General features: G+C 48.7%; 2 protein-coding genes across 4 annotated transcripts in view; one reads left to right on the top strand and one right to left on the bottom strand.

Annotated features, from left to right (window-relative positions):
• The window catches only part of LOC135896810 (phospholipid-transporting ATPase ABCA3-like), a 316329-nt gene that overhangs the window by 182071 nt on the left and 108704 nt on the right, over nucleotides 1–25554 (bottom strand). For all 3 annotated transcript variants that reach the window (XM_070525178.1, XM_070525180.1, XM_070525179.1), the window contains exons 7-11: nucleotides 23939–24130; nucleotides 22789–22967; nucleotides 20774–20902; nucleotides 13190–13307; nucleotides 645–799 (exon numbers count right to left, since the gene is read on the bottom strand). In XM_070525178.1, coding sequence (XP_070381279.1) covers nucleotides 645–799; nucleotides 13190–13307; nucleotides 20774–20902; nucleotides 22789–22967; nucleotides 23939–24130 — 773 coding nt within the window. The remainder of the gene's footprint in view (nucleotides 1–644; nucleotides 800–13189; nucleotides 13308–20773; nucleotides 20903–22788; nucleotides 22968–23938; nucleotides 24131–25554) is intronic.
• On the top strand, nucleotides 7041–12614 carry LOC135907203 (uncharacterized). The gene is made up of 2 exons (XM_065438891.2): nucleotides 7041–9844; nucleotides 9893–12614. Exon 1 carries the CDS (start codon nucleotides 7189–7191, stop codon nucleotides 8533–8535), a length of 1347 nt encoding a protein of 448 aa, XP_065294963.1. The 5' UTR covers nucleotides 7041–7188; the 3' UTR covers nucleotides 8536–9844; nucleotides 9893–12614.

Below are 25554 nucleotides of genomic sequence, written 5' to 3'. Positions count from 1 at the left end.
TTGTGATATCGTATTTCAGACTGACTCCTCCTTCCTGTGCGGTCCACACTATTTGGTACAGGCGTAATATTCATGTTGTAAATATGTACGTCTGGCGTTTGAATATTCCATATTGTTGTCGGTATTCAATTCTTCCTATTCGTACGCGGTTCGTATTTGAAAAAGCTTTACATTTCTTTTTCGAGGTAATCACTGAATGAGTACTCTATCCCCTGTACTTTTCCGCAAAACTCAAGTTAACTTGCAGATTTCTTTCCAAGCCACACAAGTTTTCCGGCAAAGGAAGATTTTCCGGCATGCGAAGTTTTTTTTCCCCTAACCCGTCTAAACCTGAATGGACCGTTTCCAAAAACCCCGCACACGGAGGATACAGGGCAGTTTTTGCCCCGTAAGTGAACGCGATTCCATGAAAAACCTGGAACTCGAACCCGAGTCGCCCACAAAATATGTGTTTTTAAACGGCGCTACCTTGGCGACCACATTTGCCTTGACGACGCAGCGTACCGCAACATTCTGTTTCGTTGAAACTAAGCTTTCTCTTAATAAATGCCGTGAAGTGGTTCATGGCGACAGTGGAAAGAGGTGCCAAAGGTTTCGGTAGTGTCGGCTCTTTCTAACGCATATTAATAGCAAAGCTCACGTACCGATCCAAAGTAGAGAAGGTTTTCGAGGCAAGTCATGTCTTCGAAAAAGATGTCAGTCTGCTGACAAAAGCTGACCCGCTGGCGCACCTGCTCACGCTGGCTGGCAACGTTGTAGCCGCACACTGTGGCTGCACCACTTGTTGGGGCCCGCATTCCTGTGGAATTCGAAGAAATCGCTTAACAATCACTGGGTTTCAAAGCTAGGACACAAAAGCATCATTTCTCGCTGACGGTGAAGACCTATCTCGCTGAATTCCGGGGAAACAGCTCCACTAGTAGATTTATGTAAGCCTTATCTCACTGGGTATGGTTCTTAAAGCTATTCCCGTCATGCTTAGCACTGCTTCCATACCAAAGTTTCTGTATTCCCAAATAACGTCCCTATAAAAATGGACTCAAACCCAATAGGCTCATATAAAAAATGAATGCCACATGAAGCCCGCATGTTTCCTCCGCGCGCATGCACTCACACGCGCATACATGAATGCATATTATTCATTATATATATATATATATATATATATATATATATATATATATATATATATATATATATATATATATATATATATATATATAAAGAAGCCAACAAACGAAGACACCAAAGATAAAGAAAACACACAGGAGAAAATATATTTCCATATTAATTGAGTTAAACAAATCATAAATTCTTCCAAATGAAAGTGGATGAAAAAATCATGTCGCAGGTTGGGAACGATCCCAGGTCCTCGCATTACGCGTGCGATGCTCTACCAATTGAACTACCGCGGCGCAGTTTTCCCTTCCACTTTCTGGGGTATTTAAGTGTTACTGCTAGAACTATTTTCCCTCTTGCCGCTAACTCATTGATCGGCTTCTTAAGTACCAGGTTGTTCCATTCCATCCTCAAAAGAAATTCCGGATCAAGCTACTGATCAGGTATTCGGCTTGAACTCAGGAAGAGGACCTTAGTGTTGAAGCAATGAACGACAATCTTATGGGCATCATTAAGGAGTATGCAATAGAAGTCGGTGGTAACTTCGTTTGACAGGATACCGGTAAGCTATCCCAGGAGACAAAAGATCTTATTAAGAAACGCCAATCTATGAAAGCCTCTAACCCTACAGCTAGAATATAATTGGCAGAACTTTCCAAGTTAATCAACAAGCGCAAGATAGCTGACATAAGGAAGTATGACACGGATAGAATCGAGCACGCTCTCAGGAATGGAGGAAGCCTAAAATCAGTGACGAAGAAACTAGGAATAAGCAAGAATCATATGTGTGCATTAAGAGACAAAGCCGGCAATATGATTACTAATATGGATAAGGTAGTTCAAGTGGCTGAGGAGTTCTACCGAGATTTATACAGTGTCAGCGGCATCCACGAAGATGGTGGAAAAGGGAATAGTCTAGAGGAACGCGACATCCCACAAGTAACGCGGGAAGAAATAAAGAAAACCTTGGGAGCTATGCAAAGGGGGAAGGCAGCTAGGGAGGATCAGGTTACAGCAGATTTATTCAAGGATAGTGGGCAGGTTGTTCTAGAAAACTGGCCACCCTGTATACGCAATACCTCATGACCTCGAGAGTACCGATATCTTGGAAGAACGCCCACATAACCTTACTCCATAAGACAGCGGACGCCAAAGACTTGAAAAATTAAAGACCGATCAACTTACGGTCCATTGTCTGCAAAGTCAACAAACGAAGACACCAAAGATAAAGATAACACACAGGTGAAATTACTTTTACATACTATTTGAATTAAACAAATAATAAATTCTTCGAAATGAAAGTGGACTAAGGTAATCGTAAATAGAATCAGGAACACCTTAGACTTGTGTCAACCAAAGAAACTGGGAGGATTTCGTAAAGGCTACTCCACAACAGACCATATTCGCACTATCAATCAGATGATAGAAAAATGTGCCAAATATAACCAACCCTTATATATAGCTTTCATTGATTACGAGAAAGCGTTTGATTCAGTCGAAACCTCAGCAGTCATGCAGGCATTATGGAATCGGGGTGTAGACGATCCGTATGTAAAAATACTGGAAGATATCTGTAGCAGTTCCACAGCCACCGTAGTCCTCCCTAAAGAAAGCAACAAAATCACACTAAAGAAAGGCGTCAGGCAGGGAGATACGATTTCTCCAATGCTTTTCACGGCATGTTTATAGGAGGTATTCAGAGACCTGAATTGAAAAGAATTGGGGATAAGAGATAATGAAAAATACCTTAGTAACTTGCGATTCGCTGATGATATTGCCTTGCTTAGTAACTCAGGGGACCAATTGCAATGCATGCTCACTGACCTGGAGGGACAAAGCAGAAGGGTGGGTCTAAAAATTAATCTGCAGAAAATTAAAGTAATGTTTAAAAGTCTCGGAAGAGAACAGCAGTTTACGATAAGTAGCCAGGCACTGGAAGTGCTAAGGGAGTAGATCTATTTAGGACAGGTAGTGAGCGCGGATCCAGATCATGAGACTAAAAATATCAGAATAATAAGAATGGGCTGGGGTGCGTTTGGCAGGCATTCTCAGATCATGAACAGCAGGCTGCCATTATCCCACAAGAGAAAAGTGTATGACAGCTGTGTCTTACCAGTACTCACGTATGGGGCAGAAACCTGGAGGCTTACGAAAAGGGTTCTGCTGAAATTGAGGACGACGCAACAGCTATGGAAAGAGGAATGATGGGTGTAAATTTAAGGGATAGGAAAAGAGCAGAGTGGGTGAAGGAACAAATGCGGGTAAATGACATCTTAGTTCAAATCAAGAAAAAGAAATGGGCATGGGCAGGGCATCTAAAGAGGAGGGAAGATAACCGGTGGTCATTAGGGGTTACAGACTGGATTGCAAGAGAATGAAAGCGTAGCACGGGGTGGCAGAAAGTTAGGTGGACGGATGAGATTAAGAAATTTGCAGGGCCAACATGACCACAATTACCATAAGAGCGGGGTAGTTGGAGAAGAATGGGAGAGGCCTTTGCCCTGCAGTGGGCGTAGCCAGGCTGATGATGATGATGACTAGAACTAACCCTGGGAGTGTTAGCCATCGCCACCACTCACAAACTCTGGCGGCGGATGTGGAATCCCTTCTGCCGCAGGCATCACGAGCACGTGATTTTTTTGGGTGAAGGCAATAAACCCACATATGCTACCTGAAGGCATCAATGTTGCCGGATCTGAAACCTTCGTTATACATAACGACTAATGAACCTCAATATACATACCGAGAAAAAAAAATAACGAGACCATCGTTTTACATAACGATGGTCTCGAATCCGGCAACCTTGCTGCCTTCAGGTAGCGTGTGTAGCTTTATTGATAAGTTGCCTTCACCCAAAAAGATCACGTACTGGTTATGCCTGCGGCAGACAGGATGTTCAACATCCGCCACCAAGGTTTCTGCGTGGTGGCCTTGGCTAACACTCCCAACGTTCGTTGTAGTAGTAAAACATAAATACCCAAGAAAGTGGATGGGGAAACGGCGCCGCGGCAGCTCAATTAGTTAGAGCATCGCACGCGTAATACCAAGACGTGAGATTGTTCCCCAATTACGGCAAGTTGTTTTGTCATCTACTCTCATTTCCAGAAATTTTTCATTTCTTTATTTCAATTAGTAAGTATGATCAATTTCACCGATGCTGTGCTTGGTGTCATTGTTTATAGCCTTCTTATGATATATATATAGGCTGGTCCACCAGCCGAAACGTCAGGGATACATACTGTGCTAATTCAACGTGCGTCGTACTCTTTTTTTCTTCATTTTACTGCCGGGGCCAACGTGTTTACCTCAGCCACAACTATATATATAGTTATATACATGAGGGTTGATCCAGAAATAAGGTTCCCATCAGTTTTAAAAACAGACAACATTGTTTATTCTCAGAAATCTGCATCATTGGAAAGATGAAACTTTGCTCTATTTTTCTACATAACCGCCGTCATTTCCTGCGCAATTTTGTAGACGCTGCTCCAATTTCTGTATCCCAATGTCGTAGAACTCCGGTGCTAACCCGTCGAGGAAGCGTTTAACATCTTGTTTGACTTCCTCGTTGCTCCGGAATCGTTGGCCGCTCAAATGTTACTTTAAGTTGGTGAACAAGCGATAATCAGTAGGCATGATGTCTGGACTGTACGTAGCGTGAGGCACGACAGTCCACCCAAAGCTTGCCCTCGGCATGCAAGGCTGTCTCGACAGACGATGAACTGCAACGTAGAGTCTCGACTTATGAAGAAATTACGGCCACTGACCAAGTCAAGGTGAAAAACACACAGAGACGTTTCGGGACCTGTACGGGTTCCTTGATCACACTAAAAGTGGGCAAAAGTCGCAAGTCGTTTTTATGCCAAAATGTGACGTAGGGAACGGGTATAGTTAGCAGGAAGATTTCCATCAGTCCTGTTGATATTGTTGTCAGTAGTTCGAATAAATAAAGATTCTAACAAGAGTCGCGTCATCGAATTCTTTTCCTTAGCTATTACAGCAGCGTTTTCCCAATCGATGCGGTGACTGTGATTATCGGCGTGTTCAGCAAGGGCGTTCGATACTTTTTTCTTGTTGGAGACGTCCCTTTGGTGCTCTTTTAATCTTCTCGTGAACTTGCCCGTTTCACCGATGTAGCTGCAACTGCAGTCTGCGCATGGTATCTTGTATATGACACCGGGATAGTTCTTGCTTTCAAGCTGATCCTTTACGTTGACAAGCCGATTTCTCAGCTTGTTGGATGGCATGTGGGCTATTCTGAGATCGTATCTTGAGAATACGCGGCTAAGAGCTTCGCTGACGCCAGGAACATATGCGACGCCAGCGCGTTTCATGAGCGACTTGCCTTGAGACGGCTTTGGATGGAGGACCTGGGCTTCCATTTTGTCAAAATGGAAGCCCAGGTCCTGGGCTTCCATTTGAGGACCTGGGCTTCATTTTGACAAAATGGAAGCCCAGGTCCTCCATCCAAAGCCGTCTCAAGGCAAGTCGCTCATGAAACGCGCTGGCGTCCCATATGTTCCTGGCGTCAGCGAAGCTCTTAGCCGCGTATTCTCAAGATACGATCTCAGAATAGCCCACATGCCATCCAACAAGCTGAGAAATCAGCTTGTTAACGTAAAGGATCAGCTTGAAAGCAAGAACTATCCCGGTGTCATATACAAGATACCATGCGCAGACTGCAGTTGCAGCTACATCGGTGAAACGGGCAAGTTCACAAGAAGATTAAAAGAGCACCAAAGGGACGTCTCCAACAAGAAAAAAGTATCGAACGCCCTTGCTGAACACGCCGATAATCACAGTCACCACATCGATTGGGAAAACGCTGCTGTAATAGCTAAGGAAAAGAATTCGATGATGCGACTCTTGTTAGAATCTTTATTTATTCAAACTACTGACAACAATATCAACAGGACTGATGGAAATCTTCCTGCTAACTATACCCGTTCCCTACGTCACATTTTGGCATAAAAACGACTTGCGGCTTTTGCCCGCTTTTAGTGTGATCAAGGAACCCGTACGGGTCCCGAAACGTCTCTGTGTGTTTTTCACCTTGACTTGGTCAGATTAGAGCTAGAAATCTGATTCGACATGTCATTCCCGCCATAGATTTATCGCTCATCAACGTTCAAAAAATTTTGAACACAGTAGGTGGCCTCGTCCGAAATACGATAACTCGAAAGCAGCGACCACTACCAAAAGACGTCCCTAGCAAACGCGGAGCTAATGCAGGCCCTGCGACCCAAAAATTCCATGAAGGTAAATTGAGCGTCGCAGCCGTCCTGAGCGGACGCCAGCGACTTCATCGACGTACCTTGGTGGCAGCGCAGACAGGCCACACGGAACAACTGCCGAGTTGGCAGGAGACGTCACGAGGAGACGCAGCTTCGCTGAACGCTATACCAAGTGCCAGTGCGGTGGCGTCACGAAGAAGCCACCCTTCAGTTGTTGGACAAGGTGACACCAACGGCCACTTCCAGTGATCGCACTGAATTTATACCTGCTCAAAGCTCTCGCGGCCTAATTTTCGGGAGCCAAAATTGCATTCAAAGCATGAACGTCCAACGAGGCCGAGTGTCCAACGAGACGGAAAGCCCAATGAGTCGCAAGGCTGGCGGGACAATATTGACACGTGTACTTATCTTTATCGGGCAACCACGTTTCGCAGCCTAACAAATGTAATCGCACAGCGTGGGACGCGCCTGTATGTATCCGAAGTTTCTGGAAAGTTATCGATGCTTCTACCTGGCTGTCTGTTGTCGCCGATCCTTGTGTTATCTGATTTCATCGCGTAACGCGAATGGTGTAGAACTTTTTGGAAGGCACGCGGGTCCGAACAATTGGTCTGGAACATTCGACGACTGCTCTATAAAAGCCGACGCGCTTGACCCGCTGATCAGATTTTCGACGATCGCCGACTGTGTTCGCCGCTATCGTTGCGCTTTAAGTGTAGCCTGTTTTGTGGGCACAGGTTCGCCCAATAAAAGCTAGTTTTGTCTTTCACAGTATTGCTACTGTGTTCTTTAACGTCACTACCACGTGACATCTGGTGGAGGTGCTAGTGCGTTCATGTACCGAACGCCCCTGCGAAGCCGCGATCCAAGCCCGAAGCCCGAGGACAAAACTAACATCGCCCTAGACCAGCGTGCTAGCCGCAGACTGCAAGGACTGCCCCCAGAGCAAGGACTTCTACCTGAGTCGAGAAAGAAGATCGTGGTCAAAGCAACCCCAATGGCTGCCCCAGCGTCCCCCGTTATCCTACATCAACCTCGGGACCCACCGACCTTCCATGGAGCAGCGACTGAAGACCCAGAATCCTGGCTGGAGACCTACGAACGAATCGCGACTTTTAACAACTGGGACTCCGACGACAAGCTACGGCATGTATACTTTGCCTTAGAAGATGCCGCCAGAACATGGTTTGAGAACCGGGAGTCGACCTTGACGACATGGGACCTCTTCCGTACCGGCTTCCTGGGCACCTTTACGAGCGTCGTGCGCAAGGAAAGGGCCGAAGCCATGCTAGACGCCCGAGTGCAGCTACCTAATGAGAACGTTGCCATCTTCGCGGAAGGAATGAACCGTCTGTTCCGCCATGCCGACCCGGATATGCCTGAGAAGAAAGACCGCCTTCTCATGCGTGGTGTGAAGGAAGAACTTTTCGGCGCAATGATACGAAGCCCACCGAAGACCGTAGAAGAGTTCCTTCGCGAGGCCACCAGCATCGAGAAGGCACTCGAAATGCGGAAACGGCAATTCAACCGCCGTACAAGCTCTACCCACTACGCAGGAATTCAATCACTGGCCACGGACGATCTGCGTGAGACCATCAGGGCCATAGTGCGCGAAGAACTGCGCAAGGTCTTGCCTTCGTCGCAGCCTCAAGTGGCCTCGATCGCCGACATCGTGAAAGAAGAGGCTCACCGATCGCTTGAAGTTGCTGAGGTGCAACCAGAATCACCACAGCCCCAGCCGGAAGCAATGACCTACGCCGCCGTCGCACGCCGTCAAGGCCCCCCTCCGCGACCGCGTCAGGGCCCTGTGACGCCGCAATTCCGTCGTCCGCCGCCGCCGCCGCCAGGACGCCCACCCGCCGCCCAGCGCACCTACGCGAGGAAGACGGACATTTGGCGAGCCCCCGACCACCGCCCGCTCTGCTGTCACTGCGGAGAAGCCGGCCATGTGTACCGCCGATGCCCATACCGCGACTTGGGACTGAGAGGGTTCGCCGTGAATGCGCCGCGTCCACAGCTTGGCGAGCGCCTACGTGACATCACCGATTACCTCGCCGCTACTCAGTGGAGCCCTCGACGGCCGTCCCGTTCGCCGTCACCAGGCCGCTACCTGTCGCCGCAGCGCCCACCATACACCGGCCCAGCCCGGGGTCGCTCTGCGAGCCCATATCCGAAAAACTAAAAGCAGCAAGCGATGGAGGTGCGGTTGCTGTTCGTCGAACTGACGAAGATCCTCCGCCCCCGACGAAGACGACAAAGAAACCATCTCGACGACCTAATGACGTCACGCCGACGATCCGACGAAGTCAGGAAGCCAAGACTACACCGACGAAAGACGGCTTGACGACGCGACGACGCAGCCATGATCCGACGCCGAGACCTAACTGTAACGCCAGACAAAGAACCACCGACCTCGACGTGCTTCTCGACGGCCACGATGTTACCGCCTTAGTGGACACAGGGGCTGATTACTCCGTCATGAGTGGGCACATCGCCGCCCAATTGAAGAAGGTTAAGACTGCATGGGAAGGCCCTCGAATTCGCACCGCTGGAGGACACCTGATTACGCCGACTGGAATCTGCACGGCAAGAATAACCATTCATGACCGGACTTACCCTGCCACCTTTGTTATCTTCCAACAGTGTTCAGGAGACGTCATTCTCGGTATGGACTTCCTGAACCAACACGGCGCAATCATCGACCTGAAGTTGAAGTCAATAACGCTGTCGAAAGATAAAGCAATACCGCCGGAGAGCCCTCGTAGTCACCACGCCTTGAGTGTGCTCGAAGACCAAGTGAGCCTCCCGCCTCGCTCCAGCATTGTTATTTCGGTCGGCACCGAAATACCCGCTGACGTAGGTGTCATCGAAGGCGACCAACGTCTACTGCTAGACCGTGAAATTTGCGTCGCAAGAGGGATCGCTCGACTGCACGGAGGGAAAACTGAAGTGTTGCTGACAAACTTCAGCCAGGAGTTCAAGCACATCAACAAGGGCACGACGATCGCGTACATAGAGGAAATTCTGGAAACCAGTAATGCGTTTATCCTCTCGGATTCCGCCGCATCTACCCCGACGACCATGGTTCCCGAACCAGACTACGACAATAATCAAAGTCTCCCAGTGATTAAGAAACAGCAGCTCAGAAGTCTGCTCCGACGATACAAAGGCTGCTTTTCGACGTCATCGAGGATTCGACAAACACCAATCGCCAAGCATCGCATAATCACCGAGGAGTACGCTCGACCACTCCGCCAAAGTCCTTACCGAGTTTAACGCGAAGCTATAAGAGAACAAGTCGACGAAATGCTGCGCGACGACATCATCCAGCCGTCGAAAAGCCCGTGAGCTTCCCCTGTTGTCCTGGTGAAGAAAAAGGACGGAACCCTACGTTTCTGCGTCGATTATCGTCGTCTGAACAAGATCACGAAGAAGGACGTATACCCCCTCCCACGGATAGAAGACGCATTGGATCGGCTCTGCAACGCTAAGTACTTCTCCTCGATGGACCTCAAGTCTGGCTATTGGCCAGACTTGAGGTCCATCGAGGAATAGAAGTCGGCGAAAGAGATCGCGAAAAGACCACCTTCATCACAACAGACGGCCTCCACGAGTTCAAGGTTATGCCATTTGGACTGTGCTCGGCGCCTGCAACGTTCCAGCGCGTGATGGACACGGTTTTAGCGGGATTGAAGTGGCAGACCTGTCTCGTTTACTTGGATGACGACGTTGTATTCGCCGGAACTTTCGACGATCACCTTAGGCGGCTCGCCACAGTACTAGAGGCCATCAAGTCATCAGGGCTCACTCTGAAGCCAGAAAAATGCCGCTTCGCTTATGATGAGCTTCTGTTCCCAGGCCACGTCATCAGTAAATCCGGAGTACGCCCCGACCCCCAGAAAACAGCTGCCATCGCAAAGTTCCCGCAGCCCACCGACAAGAAGGCAGTGCGTAGATTCCTTGGCATGTGTGCCTACTACAGGCGCTTTGTCAAGGACTTTTCACGCATCGCCGAGCCGTAGACACGTCTAACTAAATGTGATGTTGAGTTCAAGTGGGAAACGCCGCATGCCGATGCATTTGAAGAACTCAAACGACCCATGCAGTAGCCGCCGGTACTTGCTCACTTCGACGAGTACGCCGATACAGAAATCCATACTGACGCCAGTAGCCTAGGCCTCGGTGCCGTTCTAGTCCAGAGGAAAAACGGAGTCGAACAGGTGATATCTTACGCTAGCCGGTCGCTGTCAAAAGCGGAAGGCAACTATTCTACGACCGAAAAGGAATGCCTCGCCATCGTTTGGGCTACAGCTAAATTTCACCCTTATCTTTATGGCAGGCCATTCAAAGTCGTCAGTGACCATCACGCGTTGTGTTGGCTAGCGAGTATAAAGGATCCTTCAGGACGACTGGCGCGGTGGAGCCTCAGACTACAAGAATACGACATCACTGTAACCTACAAGTCCGGACGAAAACACTCCGATGCCGATTGCCTATCACGCGCCCCCATTGACCCGCCGCCGCAAGATGACGAAGATGACGACGCCTTTCTTGGAATGATAAGCGCGGAAGACTTCGCTGAACAGCAACGGGCAGACTCGGAGCTGAAAGGTCTCGTGGAATATTTGGAAGGGCACACCGACGTTGTCCCCAGGGCATTTAAGCGCGGATTACCTTCCTTCACGCTTCAAAACAATCTACTCGCGAAGAAGAACTTTTCACCAGTCCGCGCCAACTACCTTCTTGTTGTCCCGTCAGGACTTCGTCCAGAAGTATTGCACGCCCTACATGACGATCCGACCGCTGGACACCTCGGATTCTCCCGGACACTATCAAGGATACAAGAAAAGTATTATTGGCCGCGCCTCACCGCCGACGTCGCCCGTTATGTCAGAACCTGCCGAGACTGTCAGCGACGCAAGACACCGCCGACAAGGCCAGCCGGATTACTACAGCCAATCGAGCGTCCTTGCCGACCATTCCAGCAGATCGGGATGGACTTGCTGCGACCCTTTCCGACGTCAACAACCGGAAATAAGTGGATCGTCGTGGTGACGGACTACCTCACCCGCTTCGCTGAAACTAAAGCACTGCCGAAAGGTAGCGCAGCCGAAGTGGCGAAATTCTTTGTTGAAAACATCCTGCTGCGTCATGGCGCCCCAGAAGTCCTCTTCACTGACAGAGGAACGGCTTTTGCAGCGGAGCTCACCCAAGCCATACTGAAATGCAGTCAAACAAGGCACAGGAGGACAACGGCCTACCAGCCGCAGACGAATGGTCTTACGGAGCGGCTGAATAAGACCCTCGCCGACATGCTAGCCATGTACGTCGACGTCGAACACAAGACCCGGGATGCCGTCCTGCCGTACGTAACATTCGCTTACAACACGGCGGTGCAAGAAACAACACAGATCACGCCGTTCAAGCTGGTCTACGGCAGGAACCCGACGACGACGCTTGACGCCAAGCTGCCGCACGTCACTGACCAGGAGAACGTTGACGTCGCTACCTATCTCCAACGCGCCGAAGAAGCCCGACAGCTCGCCCACCTGCCAGCAGAGGACCGACAGCCGACACTACAACCTCCGACGACGCTTCGTCGAGTACCAGCCCGGCGACCGTGTTTGGGTAAGGATCCCGATACGCCGACGAGGACTCAGTGAGAAACTACTCCGACGCTATTTCGGACCCTTCAAGGTCATCCGACGTATTGGTGCTCTGGACTATGAGGTCGTGCCAGACGGCATTTCGCTATCACAGCGGCGCCGCTCACGACCTGAAATAGTCCAGGTTGTGCGACTCAAACCGTACTACCAGCGTTAATGAACTTTGGGGCTTCGCGTAACTGACCTTTGGACTTTGTTTCTTTTCGTTTTGTTACTTATGTTTAATAAGTGTCCTTTTGTGTTTCGCTCTCTTATATTTGTAGCATCGGGACGATGCTTTTTAAGAGGGGGGTATTGACAAGTGTACTTATCTTTATCGCGCAACCACGTTTCGCAGCCTAACAAATGTAATCGCACAGCGTGGGACGCGCCTGTATGTATTAGAAGTTTCTGGAAAGTTATCGATACTTCTATCCGGCTGTCTGTTGTCGCCGAAACCTTGTGTTATCTGATTTCATCGCGTAACGCGAATGGTGTAGAACTTTTTGGAAGGCACGCGGGTCCGAGCGATTAGTCTGGAACATTCGATGACTGCTCTATAAAAGCCGACGCGCTTAACCCCCTGATCAGATTTTCGACGATCGCCGACTGTGTTCGCCGCTATCGTTGCGCTTTAGGTGTAGCCTGTTTTGTGGGCACAGGTTCGCCAAATAAAAGCTAGTTTTGTCTTTCACAGTATTGCTACTGTGTTCTTTAACGTCACTACCACGTGACAATATGTTGAACGAGCATGCGTGTGAAATCAGATTTGGGCAAATTCACGGAAGGTGCCATAAAGCCCCACAGGCTAATTAAGATGCATGGAAATTCCTTGACTTGGTGCATCCGGTAGCGGCAGGGACATCCGGTATTTGCGAGGCTACATACGTATGCTTTAATGAACGAACGCTGGCATGCATGTTCTAGAGAAGCAATGAGAAAGGAAGCAGAGCTTATCGTATTGATACGACCGAAGGTGGCACTGCAAAGACAAGCGAGAGAACTTCTGTGCCACGCAGGTGCACCAAGCGGGTTGTGCTGCAGGCTGCTTTCTTTTTTTTTGGGGGGGGGGGGGGGAAGCAAGGGGGTGCATTGAACTACGTTATTTTACGCCTATGGCCAGTGTTGTAGACAGTAATGTATTTCAGCTTTTCTTATTTCGGAGCTAGTAGGGAGAGTTCCGCAGCTTACCTGTCAGGATGCTCATCAAAGTAGTCTTGCCAGCTCCGTTGTGGCCAAGAAGCACTGTGATTCTCGTCTCGTACACTTTCAAATTAGCGCCATTCAGTGCTGGCTTGTAACCATAAACCTGTTGAAAGGGCAGCAACCAAACGAAAGCTTCAATTTTTTCATACTGAACTCACAGACAACTTTCTGTGGCTATGAAAGGAAAGCTACGAAGGCAAAGCGTGCACTGCTGACAGCGATTCTCAAAGTAGTCCCGCGTTTTAATCCATGCTAGGAATAGGCAAGGATCAGATGTATGCGTTAAAAGACAAAGCCGGCAATAAAGTTACTAATAACGATGAGATAGTTCAAGTGGCTGAGGAGTTCTATAGAGATTTATACAGTACCAGTAACACATACGACGAGAATGTGAGAGAGAATAGTCTAGAGGAACTTGAAATCCCACCAGTAACGGCGGAAGAAGTAAAGAACACCTTGGGAGCGATGCAAAGAGGGAAGGCAGCTAGGGAGGATCAGGTAAAAGCAGATGTGTTGAAGGATGGTGGGAACATTGTTCTAGAAAGACTGGCCACCCTATATACACAAGGCCTCATGACCTCGAACGTACCGGAATCTTGGAAGAACGCTAACATAATCCTAATCCATAAGAAAGGGGACGCCAAAGACTTGAAAAGTTATAGACCGATCAGCATACTGTCCGTTGCCTACAAAGTATTTACTAAGGTAATCGCAAATAGAATCAGCAACACCTTAGACTTCTGTCAACCAAAGGACCAGGCAGGATTCCCTAAAGGCTACTCAACAATGGACCATATTCACACTATCAATCAGGTGATAGAGAAATGTGCAGAATATAACCAACCCTTATATATAGCCTTCATTGATTACGAAAAAGCGTTTGATTCAGTCGAAACCTCAGCAGTCATGGAGGCATTACGGAATCAGGGTGTAGATGAGCCATATGAGAAAATACTGGAGGATATCTATAGCGGCTCCACGGCCACCGTAGTCCTCCATAATGAAAGCAACACAATCCCTATAAAGAAAGGCGTCAGACAGGGAGATACGATCTCTCCAATGCTATTCACAGCGTGTTTACAGGAGGTATTCAGAGACCTGGAGTGGGAAGAATTGGGGATAAAAGTCGATGGAGAATACCTTAGCAACTTGAGATTCGCTGATGATATCGCCTTGCTTAGTAACTCAGGGGACCAATTGCACCGCATGCTCACTGACCTGGAGAGGAAAAGCAGAAGGGTGGGTCTGAAAATTAATCTGCAGAAAACTAAATTAATGTTTAACAGTCTCGGAAGAGAACAGCAGTTTACGATGGGTAGCGAGGCACTGGAAGTGGTAAGGGAATACATATATTTAGGGAAGGTAGTTACACGGATCCGGATCATGAGACTGAAATAACCAGAAGAATAAGAATGGACTGGGGGGCGTTTGGCAGGCATTCTCAAATCATGAACAGCAGGTTGCCGCTATCCCACAAGAGAAAAGTGTATGACAGCTGTGTCTTACCAGTACTCACGTATGGGGCAGAAACCTGGAGGCTTACGAAAAGGGTTCTGCTGAAATTGAGGACGACGCAACGAGCTATGGAAAGAAGAATCATGGGTGTAAATTTAAGGAATAAGAAAAGAGCAGATTGGGTGAGGAAACAAACGCGGGTAAATGACATCTTAGTTGAAATCAAGAAAAAGAAATGAGCATGGGCCGGACATGTAATGAGGAAGGAAGATTACCGATGGTCATTAAGGGTTACAGACTGGATTCCAAGGGAAGGGAAGCGTAGCAGGGGGCGGCAGAAAGTTAGGTGGGCGGATGAGATTAAGAAGTTTGCAGGGACAACATGGCCGCAATTAGTACATTACCGGGGTAGTTGGAGAAGTATGGGAGAGGCCTTTGCCCTGCAGTGGGCGTAACCAGGCGGCGGCGGCGGCGGCGGCGGCGGCGGCGGCGGCGGCGGCGGCGGCTGCTGCTGCTGCTGCTGCTGCTGCTGCTGCTGCTGCTGCTGCTGCTGCTGCTGCTGCTGCTGCTGCTGCTGCTGCTGCTGCTGCTGCTGCTGCTGCTGCTGCTGCTGCTGCTGCTGCTGCTGCTGCTGCTGCTGCTGCTGCTGCTGCTGCTGCTGCTGCTGCTGCTGCTGCTGCTGCTGCTGCTGCTGCTGCTGCTGCTGCTGCTGCTGCTGCTGCTGCTGCTGCTGCTGCTGCTGCTGCTGCTGCTGCTGCTGCTGCTGCTGCTGCTGCTGCTGCTGCTGCTGCTGCTGCTGCTGCTGCTGCTGCTGCTGCTGCTGCTGCTGCTGCTGCTGCTGCTGCTGCTGCTGCTGCTGCTGCTGCTGCTGCTGCTGCTGCTGCTGCTGCTGCTGCTGCTGCTGCTGCTGCTGCTGCTGCTGCTGCTGCTGCTGCTGCTGCTGCTGCTGCTGCTGCTGCTGCTGCTGCTGCTGCTGCTGCTGCTGCTGCTGCTGCTGCTGCTGCTGCTGCTGCTGCTGCTGCTGCTGCTGCTGCTGCTGCTGCTGCTGCTGCTGCTGCTGCTGCTGCTGCTGCTGCTGCTGCTGCTGCTGCTGCTGCTGCTGCTGCTGCTGCTGCTGCTGCTGCTGCTGCTGCTGCTGCTGCTGCTGCTGCTGCTGCTGCTGCTGCTGCTGCTGCTGCTGCTGCTGCTGCTGCTGCTGCTGCTGCTGCTGCTGCTGCTGCTGCTGCTGCTGCTGCTGCTGCTGCTGCTGCTGCTGCTGCTGCTGCTGCTGCTGCTGCTGCTGCTGCTGCTGCTGCTGCTGCTGCTGCTGCTGCTGCTGCTGCTGCTGCTGCTGCTGCTGCTGCTGCTGCTGCTGCTGCTGCTGCTGCTGCTGCTGCTGCTGCTGCTGCTGCTGCTGCTGCTGCTGCTGCTGCTGCTGCTGCTGCTGCTGCTGCTGCTGCTGCTGCTGCTGCTGCTGCTGCTGCTGCTGCTGCTGCTGCTGCTGCTGCTGCTGCTGCTGCTGCTGCTGCTGCTGCTGCTGCTGCTGCTGCTGCTGCTGCTGCTGCTGCTGCTGCTGCTGCTGCTGCTGCTGCTGCTGCTGCTGCTGCTGCTGCTGCTGCTGCTGCTGCTGCTGCTGCTGCTGCTGCTGCTGCTGCTGCTGCTGCTGCTGCTGCTGCTGCTGCTGCTGCTGCTGCTGCTGCTGCTGCTGCTGCTGCTGCTGCTGCTGCTGCTGCTGCTGCTGCTGCTGCTGCTGCTGCTGCTGCTGCTGCTGCTGCTGCTGCTGCTGCTGCTGCTGCTGCTGCTGCTGCTGCTGCTGCTGCTGCTGCTGCTGCTGCTGCTGCTGCTGCTGCTGCTGCTGCTGCTGCTGCTGCTGCTGCTGCTGCTGCTGCTGCTGCTGCTGCTGCTGCTGCTGCTGCTGCTGCTGCTGCTGCTGCTGCTGCTGCTGCTGCTGCTGCTGCTGCTGCTGCTGCTGCTGCTGCTGCTGCTGCTGCTGCTGCTGCTGCTGCTGCTGCTGCTGCTGCTGCTGCTGCTGCTGCTGCTGCTGCTGCTGCTGCTGCTGCTGCTGCTGCTGCTGCTGCTGCTGCTGCTGCTGCTGCTGCTGCTGCTGCTGCTGCTGCTGCTGCTGCTGCTGCTGCTGCTGCTGCTGCTGCTGCTGCTGCTGCTGCTGCTGCTGCTGCTGCTGCTGCTGCTGCTGCTGCTGCTGCTGCTGCTGCTGCTGCTGCTGCTGCTGCTGCTGCTGCTGCTGCTGCTGCTGCTGCTGCTGCTGCTGCTGCTGCTGCTGCTGCTGCTGCTGCTGCTGCTGCTGCTGCTGCTGCTGCTGCTGCTGCTGCTGCTGCTGCTGCTGCTGCTGCTGCTGCTGCTGCTGCTGCTGCTGCTGCTGCTGCTGCTGCTGCTGCTGCTGCTGCTGCTGCTGCTGCTGCTGCTGCTGCTGCTGCTGCTGCTGCTGCTGCTGCTGCTGCTGCTGCTGCTGCTGCTGCTGCTGCTGCTGCTGATGATGATGATGATGATGATGATGATGATGATGATGATGATGATGATCATCATCATCATCATCATCATCATCATCATCATCATCATCATCATCATCATCATCATCTTAGCCTGAGGAAGAGAAACATGAATACGTTATCATCAACAGTTAAATAAGACAGAACACACCATTGAGCGTGAAGGTTTACTTATTTTGAGGCTTCTTCCTTCAGCGTCTGAGAAAACGGAAGACCGTCTCACGTGGAAGCAGCGTCAATTCAGCGTCTGTTCCGAGCAACGAAAAGCACTGCCAAACGCTGCCGGACTACTTGGCGTGGTAACACATGCGCAGAAGCTTCGCCCCCAGTAGATATCCGCGAGTATAGGCTGCTCGAAATGTGCTTTTCAGTGGAGGCTGACACGATGTCATTTCACAAAGACAGAACGGCAGCTGGGGAACGTTCCTGCCTCTTAAATATTCTTCCCTCGGTATGCAGTTTGTTTTCTTTTTTTTAACACGAAATGCTTTTAGTTCCCGTTGTCGGTGACCTTCAAGTGACCCTGACCCAAAAGCCAGAGCCGTTATCCGGCACGTTGCGAGAACAGAACGAGATCATGCGGGCAACCAGTGAAAACTTAAGAAAATGAGGTGTTTGGCTCCCCACCCTCAGTGCAGGACAGCAGTGCATAGGCTAGTTACTGGCCAAACAAATTTTAAAAAAAATTGCTTCCGGGTTCTTCCAAATGTTTCTTCACGCTATCACTCAAGCTCTAACTTCTAGTACGCGGAAATTTTATTTGTCGTTTCCAATAGCGACGTTCAAAAGTCTGATAAAGAGAACTATTCACTTGATTGTAATCTTTTGGCGCTGAGACAGAGTTGCCTGTCTCTTTTCAATGCCAGTGGTCCGTGAGGTACCATCTGCTGGGAAAACGACGCAAATGTGTTATTGAAAACAGTGCTGCACTTATTGTAAGGAACAGGGGCATTGCAGAGGCTTAGTTGAATGTGCCTTAATTTTAGTACCAGTAAAAGCACTCCAAAACTTTCGTCGGTTAGACCGCAGTAACAAAGGCAGTGTTCTATCGAACAATGTTTCTTTGACCTGTGAAATTGCCTTGTTGTAATCGATATCCATGCGGCGGTACTCAGACTACCGAAGCGCATGATTTGCGAACACTGTGCATCGAAACAGCCGCTTTTTGTTGCCGCGCAGGCGCTTTAAAAAGTTATTAGAGCGACTGCTCTACTACTCCAGGTATAAACCTAGAAAACGTTTGGCTCCGTATACCTGACCGTCAAGCTCAGCCAAGGTCAAACTGGGACTTAGCCGGCCACAACCGCGGCAGCTACGTACGCCGCGGCAGCGCCCATATCTTGAAAGTGATCTGCGATGTGGAGAAAGTGCGCCGAGTGCTGGTAGCTTCGGATGCGCTGTGGCTTCGACGCTTAGTTCGCGTTGAAGCGAGACGCAGCATGGAGGTACCTTCGCTCGCTGCTACTGCCATGGCGATTAGCGTCCGTGTGTTGTCTGGTAGTGCAATTGTAAAGCGACAGTTGCTGATGTCGCCGAACGGCGTCTGCGTTCATTGCCAAATCAAGTAAAACCGTGCTATCACTCCACAAATGTGGTTTAACCGCTTTGAACCATGGCAGTCTTTTGAACCAAGGTGAGCGAAGGTTTGAAGGACTCTTTTTTTCGGTACATAACAATCAATTAAATATGCAATCTTGTGCTTGTATACAAACTCCGGTTATCAGCAGCTCGTTCAGCAAAGTTAGCGAAGTGTTCTGGCAAAAATGCATATAGCTCATTTGTCATGGAATCAAAGTGAGCTTTGAAGTAATTTAGAGTAACTTTGTAACTTTTCTTAATTAAAACATGCGCCCGCAGAGTGAAATGAAGTTATTGCGTGATAGCTTAAACCTGGCAACTATGTTTGTGGCGAGGCAAGGTCACGTGCAGTGCTAACAACAAGGTTGTTCGCAACTGCTGGGCTAAGACGTGTAAGGCATATGAACAAGCTGTGTGAGGTTAAATTCATGACAAAGATGTGAAAATTCAGTACACCCTGCCGTGCTGTACTCAACAGTTATCGAATCACTGGCCCATAAAACATGAAAGTTAAAATAGCCCCAAAACAAATAATGGCATGTTAGGCTATCTCAAAATTATCTGGCTAATAACATCGTGAAGCACACTACAGAAAGAAGAAGGAGCCGATGTGGGTCGATAACAAGGCCACAAGACCATTTCACGACTAGGCGTAATCACCCAGATACAATCAATTTCCAAGCATGAAGCAACTGGAATGGTATGAGGAATTGATGCATTACTAATAGCAATCTAAACTCCGCCACCCGAACAAACATCACGATTATACCTGTACGTGTTGTAAGTCTTTTCGCAATCGAATATTTACATCCCTTTCACCGCAGCCGATAACCAAGTTTCTGCGAAAATAACAACGTCGGCTGAGCAAGAATCAATCATGGACGATAGCATCGCACGCAAATTTAACATACTAAGGGTATTTGTAAAGAACATAGATGTTTTGTTTCCTTTCGGTTGAACCTCAGATAGTTATGAAGAATGCGGACGAGAGTTATATACAGTCATGGCGCTGCTGTCATACACACATTCATTTCGGTAGGTATGGGTGGTCTCAGGTGTTCGTGCACTGGCAAGTCCAGTTCGCAAAAACGTTCGGCGGCGAGGCAGTACGCATAGGTCACTTGGTAATTATAAGCCTCTTAGCGGGAAGGGAACATGTATGGCCGCTAGCTATGGCGTATGCATTCTTTTCTTGGTTGACGTGTATAGCCCTACAGACGTCTACACGTAAATAGACACTAGCATTCCTTAGTTTAAGCTTTCTTGTGACGGGACGCTCTCTTTGACCTTCAAGCACGAAATTTTACATTTATTAGAAGGGTTTTACTTGCTACGAAGGATCCCAATTTGTGCGCTCGACAGTCTGCATGGTCCCTTAGATCCATGCCAAAATACCGCGACAACAGATTACAAACGTGGGCTTTGGACTGTCGCCATGCTTCCGTGGGGAATGAGACCCCGTAGAATTGCAGGTTATCACGCCTCGATCTGTCCTCGATATCGTCAAGGTGGGAATTCAGCGCCACGTTTTCGATTTGCACCGCTTCCGAAACAGCAGCGGAAGCTTCCACAGAGACCTGTTCGGATACTGCGGCCGCAGCAGTCTCCGAGACCGTTGTCGAAACCGCCTTTGCCTCTGCCTCGGAGACTGCGCTTGTAATCACATCCGAAACAGCCTTTGAAACTACCTACCAGACTAGATTTTGGATATCTGCTGAGGTTTCAACGCCTCGAAACGATTCAACAGACGATTCCACTGCAGTAATTCTAGCTCTTAGGTCAAATGCAGTATCGGCAAGCATGTCTTGGTTTCGTTAAATCACCAAGAAGATCCATTACCCCGGTATTACGGGCGTCAGGTCTCGTATATTAAGAGTTCATGGGACTTTAAGTAATTCAGTTTGCCATTTTTCGCGGTGTTCGCCTGGCGACCCGGGGTCAGTCCCAACGTCTCCGCTGAGTAGGAGCGTTTTCACGACAAATGCGCGCAGATCACAAACTGCGAGCCTGCTTGGAAAGAAATCTTTCTCCTGCACCACTCATGTCCTACCTTGGTCAGATTGTCGGTGGCGATTACAGCCTTGTTGCCAGGCGGCATTTCCTCAAATCGCTGGGCGTCTTGCTTGACCGTCATTTTTTCGGTTGTGGCTACAGCGCCTTCGCTTTTCCAATAGCTGGGCTGTGAACGTGAAGCACACGACAGACACATAGCTCATGCGACTTCGAATAGAAATAAATGTAACCCACATGGAAGATTATATAAAGAAAGACAATCGGCTAAATTTAATTCGGCCACCGTGCGTTCGCAAGTTTTTGAATGAATGATCCAAAAGAGCAAATCACCGCGGTAAAAGTGTTCAATAAGCTGTTATAGTGGCTAAACATGTTGACTTCGATCAGTGGCCCAAAGGCCGCAACCCTCAGGGGCGCTCGTTAAATCGTCAAAAGGGTGAACGGACCAGGCACGGCGCAAGTTGCTTTCCCTGCAAGACAGGGTGCCAGCGTCACTGTCGTCCTATAGGGGACTAGTGCTGCAGTCTGGTGAAATTCTAATGTGTCAAAACGTTTCGTAAGTCAAGCGCGAAAAATAAGGCACTGGTAGGAGGCCGAATAATTCAAAGCAACCTGTTTTCGAATAAGAACGAAACGACCTTTCTTCTCATGGTGTCTCGCCAAAACTTTTCAGACAATTCTAATTGAGCAATTATTAGAGTTGACCGAGGTCAAATTACCTGCGGTGAATTGTGTGCAATCTAATTCCGAGCTGTGTCCTGCTTCTGTCATTCTAGAAACCTATACGCCCATATTAAACTTGTAGAACAATTTTCCTCATTTTTCTCTGACACTCTCTCCAAGCTATCATAAGAAGCCAACAAGCACTGACACCAAAGACAACTTAGGGGAAATTACATGTGCTTAATAAATGAAATGAAGAAATGATAAATTTATGGAAACGAAAGTGGATGAAAAAGCAACTTGCCACAGGTGGGGAAGGGTCCCACAACCGTCGCATGGTTGTCGCATGGTTGTGGATGCAAAGGTTGTGGAATCGTTCCCCACGTGCGGCAAGTGGTTTTTTCATTCGCTTTCATTTGTATTTATTTACCGTTTCTTTGTGCACAAGTAATTTCCCCTATGTTGCGCTTGCTATCAGTGTTTGTTGACTTCTTATGATATGACTAATAAAAATCGGGCCCCTCAGTTAACCCCCCTTCTTTTCGTCTCTCCGTACTATGACCTTCTCCTGCAATCTCCCTGCCACCCGGTCGCATTAAGTAAAACCTAATTAATACATTCCTAATTGTTTCACATCAGTACGTGTAATGCTGTTGGAAGCCAATGGAATCGGGTCGTTTCTAAACGAGCACTAAGTAAAGCCTTACCTTAGGAACTTAATAAATAGCGGGCACCTCAATTTACTTTGCAGCAATATTTAATGAACGTTTTGCAATGGTGGGCAGACGGCAGGGTCTGTAGTCATGTCAACGCGGCAGCATTAGTCACACGTTCCTAAATATGCGTCGCTGGCTTCGTGAGTCAAAAATGGAAACGGGGATATTCAGGACGCATTGAAAACACGAGGGATCGGGCTTAGCCTTCCTTTTAAACCTTACCGCACTTCCACAAGCCTTGCAGATATGTCTTAAATATAAGCACTTAAGGCACGTCTACACGTGCTCCAAGGAACATATCCCCAGCAGTCAATAATCACAATATGTTCCCCGTGAAAATTCACTGGAACTTAGTTTACCCATAGTTTTCACTTGAATGGCTCTTCTCGGCTTTGGAAGCGATCTGAAGCGAACGACTGCGTGTCATTTGCTTGTAATTGTCACTGAGTTTAGATTGTAATCTATTGAACGCAGAACGTAATTTGGAAACAGAAAGACGCTGCGGCAGCATCCTCGCCTCAAAGATAATATTTTGTCAGGTTCCGAAACAAACTTTGCGTTCCAGCTTCCTCGCTGTGTCGCCTTAGATACAGTTTCGCATATTTGTTCAAAGAAAATGAAATGAATCTTGATGTGCGTTAAAATGATTGTCAAAGTACGCAATGATCTGTACCATAAGGCAGAACATCGGGCTTTGTCGATTATCGGTGCTCCAGGGAAGAACTTTCGAGAGGTACCATGCCAAGAACGCCATGACAACATCGCAGATAACCATGAATGCCCAAAGTTCCCCAATCGTGACGTTATCTTTGCCGAGCAATCTCCTGGTCACGAGGGACCATGATGCGCCTCCTGCAATATCCAAAGTTTTAAAAATAATTAGCTCTTTTTCGAACTGTGCAGACGCGCAGGTAATGTTTCATGCTTTAATGCATCCCTCTGCTGCATGTGGCCTTTTTATTTAAGAGCGCTATTCTCTCTACACTGCTCATGAGCACTGTAACATATTTTATGACGTATATCCACCTCTGTCACTTTACGACAAATTTGTTGCTTATCTCATTTGAACGGAAGAGTAAATATGCGTACACTTCGAATAATAAATTCTCGAATCGAATAGGAATCGAATAGCGGAAGCTGTTCCATACGCATTCAAAACTTTCATTATTCGTATATGACTACTAACTTCATGTAGGAAGAACTGAATGAAATTCTGGGGCTTTACATGCCAAAAACTCTATTTAATTATGAGGGACACAGTAGTTAGAGACCCCGAATGAATTTTCACCACCAGGGGATCTTTAACGCACCCCCACTGCAGGGGACACGGGCGCATTTGCATTTCTCCCCTATCGAGATGCGGCCACCCCAGCCGGGATTCGATCCCGCGACCTGTTGCTTAGCAACACAACCCCAACGCCGCTAAGCCACTGCGGCAGGCCATTTAAAAAGAAGCTTTAGCTCGGAAGCTTTTATTTAAATAAGCGGGAATGCAAAATTTTTTTCCAACCTTATGGAGAGGAAAGTTTGTTGCGAACTCTTTTGTTTTTGACAATGCCGGTAATTCCTCGCTCAGTTTCTTACTTATTTAATTTTTACAAACACCATCAATTCCTAACGCGGCATAATGGGAGTGGCGACTCAGACTATAACATGTAAAGTACACAGATTGTGAATCTAAAGTAAAGTTAAAAGTAAAGCAGAGTGCATGTCGTCAAAATTCCAGTGCTGAGGCTATTGCACTAGGAGGAAGATTGAAACCAATGGTTCACCGATAGCTTTTTGCGAATACTTTCACAGCATAGAACTCAGGCTCTACAAACCTTCATAGTCTCGGGCGATGCAGACATTCCTCAGTAAAGAGTAAAGGGCACTGGTCGGCAGAAGAGATGCGAGAAGCTTGTCAGTTTTTGAGCATATGAAATACTTTGGCAATGGCACAGGCCCCACCACGTCTGAGATTATTGGTGGAGCCACAAATGTTGACAGAATAGCGATGAATAACGCCATCCAACCTGTAAACAATGCAATGAGTAATTGTCGTACTTCTATTAGCGCGAAGCCAATGGTTACACTACAAAGATGCAAGTCCTTCCTTGAATAAAAATGTCCTGAATGCAAACTTTAAAATTTATATAACAACATCTGTAAAGGCGCAAGCAAAATTTTCCATACTACGGAATCAAACTATGAAAAGTTTCTCAAACGCAGCTTCGTAACATAGGATAATTTAGGTAAAATACATTAGTCTAACACACATACGTAGGATGTAGAACTTCATTTCAGCCCACATGCGCAAGCTGCGAAGTAAGAAAATTTGACAGTGCACTATTAGCATTGAGACTTTTACCAACGACTGCATATTAAAACTGTATCCCAGACTTCAGAAACCATACACGTCAGCGATGAACTCGTCATTCTTATAAGTGCGCCGCGGGTTCAATATAACAATGGGTCGCATTCGCCGCATACCGCACGGACAACGAATTGATTCAAGAATCTTTATTATTGTGCTTACCTCGCACTCAATCAAGTCAAGTCAAATATACTACAATGGGGGTGTTCGCCTAGCAGCACTAGTTCTGGGTTGCGGTAGGCTTAAACAGGTCGGTGCTATATCGAAACGGGGAAGCAAGCACTCCTCATCGTCTTCTTCTCATTCGCTAGCACCATGCCCATTGCACAGTGCCTTCAGTACAATGCCTTTATATTCCAGAAGCAACTGAATTGACTCGATCTCACGCTCTCCCTGAATGACGTTTTGAAAGCATCCCTTCTTTTTCATTTTTTTAATAGTAGCAATTATTTATTTATTTAAAAACAAAGAGTAGCTTCTTTTAGTGACCAAGAAATCAGTCATTGAATTCGAAGAAAATGACCGTGTGGTCAATGTGCTTTCCGCTGCTCTTCCGATACTGTGTTTCACCTTGGCCCGCATTCGCAATCAAATCCTGCCCAGACGGGCAAGTGCAAAGGCAATGATTCTGCTCAATATGCATATTGAATGCTACACACTCAAACATCGCTCCTGCCCGTCAGATCCACTGTCGTTGGGAATTTCCAGAGGTGGAGAAGTGTGATCGTGCCTTTAATGCTGGAAACATACTTGGCGCAGGTCATTCAGGGGGAGACTAGAGACAACACTGTTGACAACACGTTGTATTTCTTGCGTGCGCTTCTTTCCTCTGAGTTTGTCCTGAGAAATCTAAGGTGCCGTATCCCTGTCCCCGAGTATGGCGCACCGCACATTCACACTCCGGCAAGTCCTGGCGATTCCATTGCCGCAGCCACAATATATATGCCGCAGCCAATATATACCAATAATGGGCGTTGTGAACACTCATAATGCCATTCCGGCAAAACCGAAACTCCTCTGACCAGATTACTCTTTTGTAAGAACTCCATTTCATCATCAATTTTGATCAGACCCAAATTGTAG

Source organism: Dermacentor albipictus, chromosome 9 (assembly GCF_038994185.2).
Source record: "Dermacentor albipictus isolate Rhodes 1998 colony chromosome 9, USDA_Dalb.pri_finalv2, whole genome shotgun sequence".
In the NCBI taxonomy this organism is placed as follows: Eukaryota; Metazoa; Arthropoda; class Arachnida; order Ixodida; family Ixodidae; genus Dermacentor; species Dermacentor albipictus.
Note: the sequence above shows the minus strand (reverse complement) of the source record. Positions and strands in the feature narration are given on the sequence as shown.